Below are 11,258 nucleotides of genomic sequence, written 5' to 3' on the forward strand. Positions count from 1 at the left end.
ATGAATCTGCGAAGAAAGTTATTTTGCCTATCTAATTTATATTTATTTTTCTATTTTTTTTTCAAGCGAGATTGACAATAACTGCCCATTTTCCCTCTTAGGATGACAATCCGCGCAGTAACGCGCTGTAGGTGTATTGCTGGACGCAATATGTCCCTTACATGATAAATCACAGTATGCCCCAAGCTCGCAACAAGACCAAAAACATTTCTCTATTTTAAAGTGTGCTACGCAACATCCGATTTAATGATTGGGAACAATCACCAAAACACTCAAAATTGGTTTTGAATCACCAAAAAACTGAATATCTTGATCTATCTGACCAAAAAAACATCGAGCAGTTGCCAGCAGAAAAAAAAAGATTTAAGCAGATGTGTTTGTTTAAAGGGAAAGTACTAATAAAATATGTTTGCGAGCATAATAGCATGATAGATGAAACTTATTCAAAAGAAATTAGTAAAGCTCTCTTAGGAAGGATGGATCGATCAAAAATCTTTAGTCCCTATCTCCTGTTCACTTTACTATTTTCATCTTACACAAATCGTCAACACCAGCCCAGGGGAATGGAAGCAATCCATCAAAAGGAATGGTCAGATTGATAGAAATACTACAGATAAGAAAAGCTTATCTATGAAACATATTCATTCTGCATTTCGAAAAGATATTTTTGAGCCGCCATTAACAGAGAGTAAGATTTTAGCATACAGTTTTTAAAAACCTCAAAGCACACAAAATATACCAATTACCTCTCACAGACACAAAATAAAAATGTTATACTAACGATCAGCATCTTTTACCGAGGCGAAACCAGACACCAAGCCACCTCAGAGCGTCATGAAACTGAACCAAACAAATTTTTGACGACACCTGATAACTCGTCAACAAAAAGTCGGAAACTGACTTAAAACTAAAGCAAGCTACCACAATTTGTGTTAATATGGGAGTTGTAGGGAATGTACGCTTGCAGAAAGTCTATTACATACATCTATGATAAAACTGCGTGCTCTATCGGCAGATAGTTCGCTCTCTTTTTTCTTTTGTCTCGGCGTAGAAAAGTTGAGTCAGAGACAAGGATATATCCGATATTAATGTTAAGCCCTGTTCTTCTTGCTAGAAGTACTGCAAAATAATCTCTTGCTGCAAAGTCCATTGCAGTTGTGTCTTTGCTTCTATTCCTTGTCATTGGCTTAGAAACATCTCGCCACCTTCTCAGCCAATCAAATGGGAAAGTGAGAAAAATTCCGAGGCGGTCAAAGTGTAGTTCGTTTCAGATCTCATGGGCTTTTTGTGTACCTCTGTCACCACCCTTTGTTCAATGACCATAGTTATGGTATGCAGGATCTGACTAGTGTATGATCTAATTGGTGATCGAGTTCTTTGTGGCTCATTGGCAAAGCATCCGAACGCGAGACCAGAGGCACTAAGACTCAAATCTTCGAGGGGGTAATTTCTCTTGACAGCCTCCGAAATGTTACGCGCCACAAGCTCATGAAACTTTAATTATTCTTTCAACCATAGTTTGTTATTAGCCCTTGCAGTCATTTCACAAACACTCCTGAATTGATCTCGGCCAGAACTGGTTTTGTTTAACAATAGGCAGAGAGTTCTTTCATCCGCGATTAACACTCTAGATTGTATATTTCTTTCCTCGAGGTGCCCTCTTCTTTTCGCTCTCTCATCTTTTGAATAAATAATATTTAAACTGTTCATAAACTTGACAAAATAAATGCGGCAGATAAAAGCAATGCAAATGATTAGCTATTATTTAACAAAGCTGACTTAAGGGAAGTCATCGTGGGAGAGTCAGTGTTTGTCGCAGTCAAACGCATAGCACGCGACTAGACCCCCCTTGGCTAATTGGACCTTCTTTCGGATTAAGCACACTCGTACGTATCATTTTCATCACCTTGGCTAGATTGGACAGATTTGTCAGAATCATCATGGAATTGAAAATTATTCAATAAAGTAGATGTGAGTTGTGGTGAATATTTACCTTACCGCCTCGTGGCTTAGTAAGTATTCACCACTTTCACCTTTATTATTGTCAATTTTGCTCTTCGAATATGCCAACCGAGAACTAGAAATTTACTTAAGTCAGTGCTGAGAAAAACGATCGGAAAAGCGATTTACTCTCATCGGTTGGTTGGAGATAAATAGTACTCGCGAACATCTCCGAGACTCCTGACCGGTGCGTACAAATGCAGAGACTGTTTATCACATGCGATCTAGCTCCACTACAGGACACCTCGTAGAATTCTTCCATCCCCTTAAACCGTTAATTTCATTTTGGAATTTAGCGATCCAATTTTCGCATTTTCGGCGAAAAAAATTAAAAATAAGCAGATCTGTTTGTCAAGAGTGAAAGTAATCAGCCGCTTGTAGTGCTCGCGACCATCTCCGAGACCTGTGGGGGCGTGCTGCGTCAGGCATCCTTTCATCGAAAAAATACATTGTTAAACAATCCCTCTATGAGGCCTTCAACTCAGTTACTAAGTTATTACAATCAGAAAAGATCAGTGCGTTCATGTGTAGAGGCTGTTTATTACGAAACGAACTACAGAGGAAAATGAGTTGAGTAGCAGGTCTAGAATGGGTCTGTTGCCACAAAAACACGCATCAAAAACTCGTTGCATTTTTTTCAATCGTTTGAGATTAATTAGCATATGACCATAATAATAATAATCATAATCAATTAAACTACCGACAAATATTTATTTGCGTGGTGATTCGGCATGTGCAAAAGACCAGCGATCTATATTGAATCACACTTCGCGGATATTATTATATCCACCTTAACCATTGATCTGGACTTTTCAATTCACTTCGTGATTCGCGGCAAAGAAACTGTTTAAACTAACGACAAAAAAAAAATTGCATTGTCAGCAAACACTCTTCACCAATTTTTAGTTACAAACAAATTCGGAATCTCGATCTGTCTTACAATCCAACTTTTTTATTTTTCGGCGAAAAAGATAAGAAATAATTCAGCAGATCTGTTTGTCAAGAGTGAAAGTAATCAGCTGCTTGTAGTGCTCGTGACCATCTCCGAGACCTGTGTTGTGAAAAACAAATTCTATTTTATGGGCGTGCTGCGTCAGACGTTCTTTTATCGAAAAGTCATTGTTAAACAATCCGTCTATGAGGCCTTCAACTCATTTACTAAGTTATTACAATCAGAAAAGATCAGTGCGCACATATGTAAAGGCTGTTTATTACAAAACGAACTACAGAGGAAAATGAGTTGAGTAGCAGGTCTAGAATGGGTCTGTTGCCACAAAAGCACGCATCAAAAACTCGTTGCACTCTTTTCAATCGTTTGAGATTAATTAGCATATGACCATAATAATAATAATAATAATAATCAATTAAACTACCGACAAATATTTATTTGCGTGGTGATTCCGCATGTGCAAAGACCGGCGATCTATATTGAATCACGCTTCGCGGATATTATTATATCCATTTTAACCATTAATTTAAACTTTTCAATTCACTTCGTGATGCGCGGCAAATAAACTGTTTAAACTATCGACAAAAAAAAATTGCATTGTCAACAAACACTCTTCACCAATTTTTAGCTACAAACAAATTCGGAATCTCGGTCTGTCTTACAATCCAACTTTTTCTATTTTTCGGCGAAAAAGATAAAAAATAATTAAGCAGATCTGTTTGTCAAGAATGAAAGTAATCAGCTGCTTGTACTGCTCGCGACCATCTCCGAGACAGCCACTTTGCACTCTCGAAAAGAATCGTACCTGTTTTGTGAAAAACAGATTCTATTTTATGGGGCGTGCTGCGTCAGGCATCCTTTCATCGAAAAAGACATTGTTAAACAATCCCTCTATGAGGCCTTCAACTTAGTTTATAAGTTATTACAATAAGAAAACATCAGTACGTACATGTGTAGAGGCTGTTTATTACAAAACGAACTACAGGAGAAAATGAGTTGACTGGCAGGTCTAGAATGGGTCTGTTGCCACAAAAGCACGCATCAAAAACTCGTTGCACTCTTTTCAATCGTTTGAGATTAATTAGCATATGACCATAATAATAATAATAATAATAATAATAATCAATTAAAAACCGACAAATATTTATTTGCGTGGTGATTCGGCATGTGCAAAGACCAGCGATCTATATTGAATCTCGCTTCGCGGATATTATTATATCCACCTTAACCATTAATTTTAACTTTTTAATTCACTTCGTGATGCGCGGCAAACAAACTGTTTAAACTAACGACAAAAATACTTTATTGCCTGGTCAACAAACACCCGTCACGACACCAATTTTTAGTTACAAACAAATTCGGAATCTCGATCTGTCCTACAATCCAATTTTTTTTCCGGCGAAAAAGATAAAAAATAAGCAGATCTGTTTGGTAAGATTGAAAGTAATCAGCTACCTAGAGTAGTGCTAACGACCATCTCCGAGACAGCCACTTTGCATTCGCGAAAAGAATCGAACCTGTGTGGTGGTAGACAAATTCTATTTTATGGGGCGTGCTGCGTCAGACGTTCTTTCATCTAAAAGACGTTGTTAACAATCCTTCCATGAGGCCTTCCACTCAGTTACTAAGTTATTACAATTAGAAAAGATCAGTATATACATGTGTAGAGGCTGTTTATTTCAAAACGAACTACAAGGAAAATTGAGTTGAGTAGCAGGTCTAGAATGGGTCTGTTGCCACAAAAGCACGCATCAAAAACTCGTTGCACTCTTTTCAATCGTTAAAGATTGATTAGCATATGACGATAATGATAATGATAATAATAATTAAAATGGTAATCAATTAAACAACCGACAAATATTTATTGCATAGTGATGTGGCTTGTGCAAAGACGAGCGATCTATATTGAATCACGCTTCGTGGATATATTTTATCCACCTTAAGTCATTAACTAATAGCAAATATTTAATTGCATGATCTACAACATGGCCAACACCTCTTCTTTTTTGAAAGGGGAGGTGCTTACGAACAAATGCAATGTCGCGATCCGTCCGACAATCCATTTTGGACATGCTTTAGCGAAAAAAAAAGCAGGTATGTTTATCTAAAGTTGAACTAATTAAAAAGTTATTTCGAAAATATCATTTAATTGTTAATGAAAAGAGGTATACTAAAACAAATGATATTGAGACGCAAGTTATTTTGAACTATCTGCTTCGAGAAGGATGGATCGAAAAAATCTTCTGCAGATGTTTGTGCTGTTGTACCTCCTGTTTTTTCAGGTTGTGATCGGCATAGATGAACTAGAGGAAAGTGTAAGTTACTTAAAGCCATGTAAAGTATTCATTTTCGTAGAAACGTTTTTGAGTCAGGCACAAATTTAACTTCGACAATCGAGTCGTGATAAGAACGGGCTGTTCGGATCAGGATGTGGCAAGCAATTCTGTCAAAACTGTATCAAAATTTCCCCTTTTGTTGGGAGTTCACTTGTGAGGACTTATTTTTTCAGGTGTTATGAACAGGTCAAATATACAAACTTGATACACCGCAATTACAAAGTTACAGAGTTATTCGTCTCCTGGAGAAGTGATCGTCGATCACAAGTCATCCAAGGAGAGACTCTTAACGTAATTTGATGTTTTACAATTGCAGGAAATGAGGCGGAATGGCTGCCCAGTAATAGCAGGCCCAGCAGGTCGAGATGGATTACCGGGACGAGATGGAGCAACAGGACGAGATGGACTACCGGGACGGGATGGTGCACCTGGACCAGAGGGGGAAGTGGGACCACCAGGGCCAGCGGGAATCGAAGGAGAGCCTGGGATCCAAAGGAGATGGAAACAGTGTTTTTGGAACCACATCAATTCTGGGACTGATAATGGAAAAGTTCTGGTATGTATTCCGGGAAGGCAAATTGTTGGTGCTCGCTCTAACAGTAGAGAAAGGTGGAGGGGGATATATAGCTGTCACCATTGTCAAGTTGAACAGGAAGACGAAAAAAAGAGATATTTACTGCATCAATACATCTAATAAAATGTTTTAAATATTTTCTTTTAAGGAATGCCCGTTCACCAAGGCTGCCTCAAACACATACCTCCGTGTTGTTCACATGGGCAACCTTCGCATCATGGGTTGCACAAACTGTTGCATGAGATGGTTTTTAACCTTCAACGACGTCGAATGCAAGGCTCCCGCTGCTATTGATGCTATTGTCTATCAGGGTATCGACCTGAATATCGTCCGCCCCGCCAACATAGAAGGCTACTGCACAGGAATCGCCAAAGGCCTGGTGCGTGTTGGCTTGCACGTCGGTCGGTGCCATGATTTTCACGCCGATTACGACGCCTTAACCGGCTGGATTTCAGTAACCAGGCTCATTATTGAGGAGATTGAGCCCCCTGTTGTTTAAATAGGCAGCAGTGCTCTTTCCATCCAATAGTTCTTGATTTATCATAGGGGCAGTCGAATGTTGAATTGTAACCGCCGGCTAGTTAGGCTCACTGTATTAAGGGTGTCTTAACTGTATTGGGTGGAACTCATCACAAAATGTGGAAATAAACCTGCGAAGAAACTTACTTTTGGTTCATGTGTTCTTTTTATTATTTGATTAAAACATAGCTGTACATTGGGAAAAATTTTCTCTTTGGGAAGATGTAGACATTATTACTAATTTTCCTACATTGCATGACAATCCGCGGTGTTATACGTATGTGGTGTCCTCATGTAGGCGTAAATTGATGTAATAAATGTGACGTAATCGATTCGGGAGGAAATGTATCCCTTCCGTTCATAGAATAACATTTCTCTCAATAAAGCCGTGGCCAAATTATTTATCAGACAGAATATTGAACATAAAACGAGCTGAGAGTATTCTATGTGACTTCGCTATCACATATCCACTCAAGTTTACTCAGTTGCCATAACACATTGCTGATGTTTGCAAGTAAAACCTTCAAAGTGAAAGTCCTCTGATAAATTTCCTCGTCAGAATAAGATACATTATTGGATGGAGTGAGAGAGACTGCCTCACTGTGTATAATTACGACTGCAAGCTAAATTAAACAAAATTAGGAAGCAAATGATGCCATATCAGATTTTGCCATAGTTTCAAGTTGTCCCTGATACTCTTAAAATAATTAGGTTCCTTGCTTTAGGTTTACTCTCTCATCGAATTTCTTATTTTCTGAGTACCTCATAATTCCTACTTTCAAAACCTTGGTCAAGAAGGTTCGGCAAATATAGTCAAATATTACAAAGTGGTTAGAGGTGGATACCTTACGGCTTGGTAAATATAGACCACTTTCACTGAAACTAGAGTGAGGAGTTATTTTTTGAATATACCTCACAAGAACAAAAACATTAGTCTATTTCTGTCGGTGTAAGAAAAATTATAGGAAAACAAACTCTTGATTAGGCATCTCTGAAATAGCCAATCAGCGCGCGCTAAAAGCACCATACCTGCGTGGTACACACAAACAAATTTTATCTAACAGTTCGAGCCGCCCCACGCATTCTTTTATCCAAAAACATTGTTAAAAATCCCTCTTTGAGGCCTTCTACCCCGTAAATAAGTGTTTACAATTGTCTGTCTACTAATTAAACTAGAAATGAGACTGTTTGTTACAGAACCTACTACAGGGGAAAATGAGTTGAGTAAGAAGTCTACTGCGCAGGAATCGCCAAAGGCTTAGTGCACGTTGGTTTGCACGTCAGTTAGTGCCATAGTTTTGGTATTTTCAATGTCCACACCGGCTGGAATTCAGTCAGTAGAATCATCATTTAGAAGATTGAGCCCCATGTTGCTTTAATAGGCAGTGCTCTTTCCACCCAAGCATATAGTTCTCGATTCATTACACGCGCAACTTATGTTATATTGTAACCGTGGATTAGTTAGGTGCAAACGCTGACTCGACTGAACAGGGTGGAAGTCACCACAAAATATTACAATAAATCTGCGAATAAACTTATGTTTGGTCCATCAGCCTTTTATACGATTACAACATACGATGCAAAAAGTATCTTTGAGAATAGATTAGCACAATAGCTCATATTTACTCCTTACATGACGCAATTGTCACTCCTCCTTGACACCTTCCTAACGTATATTAACATACATTAACCAGGAGCATATTAGTTCTCCTGACAATAACTCACTATATTGAGCACTTGTAAAGCAAGGCTGACTTTCAAAAATGGCTTTATGGCAAGATTCATGGGAGAAATGCTGTAAAGACCACCACGCTCAGCAGGTCGAGATGGATTACCGAAAAGAGACTGAGCACTAGGACGGGATGGACTACCGGGACGGGATGGCGCACCAGGGCTCAAGGGGAAGTGGGAGCATCAAGGCCGCTAGAACCTGGGACCTAAAAGAGATGGAAATAGTGTTTTTGTAAGCACATCAGTTTAGACATTGATGTTGGACGAGTTGTGGTATGTATTCCAAGAAGACAAATCGTTGGTGCTCACTCAAACAGCAGAAAAATAGGGAGGGGATAGAGGGTCGCTATTGTCAAAATTTGAAGAGGAAGAGAAGAAATGTTATCGTATCTGCTAGGTAAATGAATTTTATCGTTTTTTAAAATCTTTTTCAAAGAAATGTTCGTTCAAACCTTCCCCAAACACATTCCTTTATTCAGTTTTCATGGGCACCATCCGCACAGCGGTTATAAACTGTTTCATAGGATGGTTTTTCACCCTCAGTGACATCGTATGCGGCATACCTGCTCTCATTGATGCCGTTGTGTACTAGAGTGTCGATCTCTACATCCATCGCTCGGCCAGTTTAGAAGGCTAATGCACTAAAATGGGTAAAGACCTGGTGCGTGTTAGGTTGAACGTCGGTTAGTGTTATAGCTATGCCATTTCAACGCTTACACCGGATGGAATTCAGTCAGCAGGATCATTAATGAGAGGCTTGAGCTCCCAGTTGCTTTCATCACCTAGGTTTTTTTTTACCCAAGCGCATAGTTCTTGATTTATTATAAGGGAAGTTAATATTACATTGTAACCAGGGAGTAGTTAGGCCCACTTCCTTAATTGTACAGGGTGAAAGTCATGAGAATATGTAAAAATAAACCTGCAAAAGAAACGAGTTTGAAACGAGATGTCAAAGAGAGTCAAATGACGATCGTTATCACATCTTCCCCCTCGTGTGACTCTTCTTATCGCTCGATCTGCAAATTTTCTTCAATTCGATGAATTCAGGATGTAGGGATGATGGGTAGGTAAAAATTCTTCAGAAAATCTCACTATCGTCCGGCGTTCCCTGATCTTCTGGTTGAAACAAATACGCTTTGGTTTGGAATGGCCACCTTTTAGTTAGAGCGCAGAACTATTAACCAAGCGATCCTCGTGTAGGCCGCTGCATGTGATGTCTGACTACGTCGATCTTACCTGTAACTTCTTGTAGCACTTCCCAATCATTCGGGTAACAAAGAGCCCTTAAGGTATTTCCAATCGAATTACTCCGCGTGAACAACGCGTCTTCACTTTACATTTGATGTGGACAATTTGATGGCCTTTCCATTCTACTAGGCAGCTGATTGTTACTCCACCAAAGATTCGTCCGTTTGGGATAGACTTGATGAATTATTTCCGAACAATTCAAAAATAACTTACATTCACTCCAGTCAGGAAAACTGAATGTCCCGTTCGGGCATGTTATACAACCACTGGGTGGCAAGAACGCGTTATCAAAACACGCGAAGTTTCGTTCTTTCGACCTTAAAGCGAAAGTATCGTTGTTCCATTTGAACGTGTTAATTGTAAGCATGTCTAAGAGACTAATCTTTTTTTCTTTTTTCGAGCAAGAGTGAGTACAATAAAGATTTATTATTTGAGACTGTTGTACACGCATATAGAAAATAACGCTACGAAAGCCGTAAGAAAAGATTGAAGTACTCTACACAGGAAGTTTAACCTAAGTTCCATGTTTTTTAGATCAAATATTATCCGGCCAGCCATCGAGAGACAAGGGTTGTAATGCATTGAATACAATAAAATAAAGGTATCAATTAAACGTGGTGCCGTTGATGGCTTAGTGAGCAAGACTGTCTTATATTCTTCGTCAAGATAAGGCAGTTTTTACTGTTTTTAAACGTATAGATGAGGATGATTTTGTTAGAGGTCTGAGTGCATTTTCTGAGGGAATTAACAGAAATTGAAGGGTCTGAAAGCAAATAAACCTTTAACTCCTGAGATCCGATTGTTAATTCTCACCTTCAGCTTTTCCGGCAAATAAGTTAGGCGAATTTTGAATTAGATCAGCTTCATGTTAATCAGTTCTGGAAGGTAAAGGGTTAATAAGCTAGTGGTGAGCGGCCTCTTCATGTAATACCTACGGATAAAAAAAAAGAAATAAAAAGAAATACCTCGAATACGATCTCTATCAACTAATAACAATTACATTAAGTCTAGCTAATATAAAGGGCCGCCTATTGTCTATTCTCATTTATTCAAGCATTATTTTATGATTCCCACCGGGAAGTAAAATTCTTGTTATTTTATTGATTTATGCATTTTTACTGTCTTAATAGACAGTCTGTTTAATAAAAATTGACAAATTTGAACCCTTAGTTGCAGAAAAAAAATAACTTTAAAAATCTTTCCCTCCTACAATGCGTTATGTAGTGTTATTCTGGGTTAGCCGCAGCAGAAAAATGGCCAAAATTTTAACCGTTAGCCGTAAAAAGTTCTTATCGGTCAGCCTCAGTTTTAAGAAAGTTTCGGTTTTTTAACAGGCTGTTTTAGTTCAGTTTGCAATCGTGGAAAAAAAAATCAAAAATATTTCCTACACACGGGGAACCACACCGACCAAGGGTACCTCCCATTATGAGGACGCTTTCTTTTAACAGAATAAAGCACCATCTCCCAAAGTGAAAGGTAATTTATTTTTTCTTGCCTCTTCAACAATATATATGACTAAAAATCATTTCGCTTTACATGCTAAAAAAACGCGTCGCGTGACATCCTAAGGAACGGCTGCAAATGAAACTGACAGATATAAAATCTGAAAACATCGAAGTTTATATCTCATTCAGTAAACCAATTCAAAGAAATGGGCAAAATTCATTAAACGAATACTGCTTCAAACGACAAGAAATGGCTTCTGCAGGTTGATGCAGAAATTTTCTTCCCTTTGTTAATTGATTTCCTCTTCCATTCTAACAAAATACCAAGCGGCTTGTTTCATTGTTTGACATTTAAATGTTAGTTTATTGTACTTAGATAGTAAGTAAACAATCTAATCGGTGGAACAAAATAAAATCGTTTGGCTCCAACTTTCCAGCTTGTTCTGAGCTTCCAT

At 38.4% G+C, this 11,258-nt stretch overlaps 1 protein-coding gene across 1 annotated transcript; it reads left to right on the forward strand.

Annotated features, from left to right (window-relative positions):
- Nucleotides 1-5,084: 5,084 nt before the first annotated feature.
- LOC113683692 (collagen triple helix repeat-containing protein 1) lies at nucleotides 5,085-6,523 on the forward strand. Its single transcript, XM_027200964.2, has 3 exons — nucleotides 5,085-5,265; nucleotides 5,603-5,842; nucleotides 6,009-6,523. Exons 1-3 carry the CDS (start codon nucleotides 5,176-5,178, stop codon nucleotides 6,357-6,359), a joined length of 681 nt encoding a protein of 226 aa, XP_027056765.2. The 5' UTR covers nucleotides 5,085-5,175; the 3' UTR covers nucleotides 6,360-6,523.
- The last annotated feature ends 4,735 nt before the right edge of the window (nucleotides 6,524-11,258 follow it).

The sequence above is a fragment of the Pocillopora damicornis genome, chromosome 3 (genome assembly GCF_964200805.1).
Source record: "Pocillopora damicornis chromosome 3, jaPocDami1.2, whole genome shotgun sequence".
In the NCBI taxonomy this organism is placed as follows: domain Eukaryota; kingdom Metazoa; phylum Cnidaria; class Anthozoa; order Scleractinia; family Pocilloporidae; genus Pocillopora; species Pocillopora damicornis.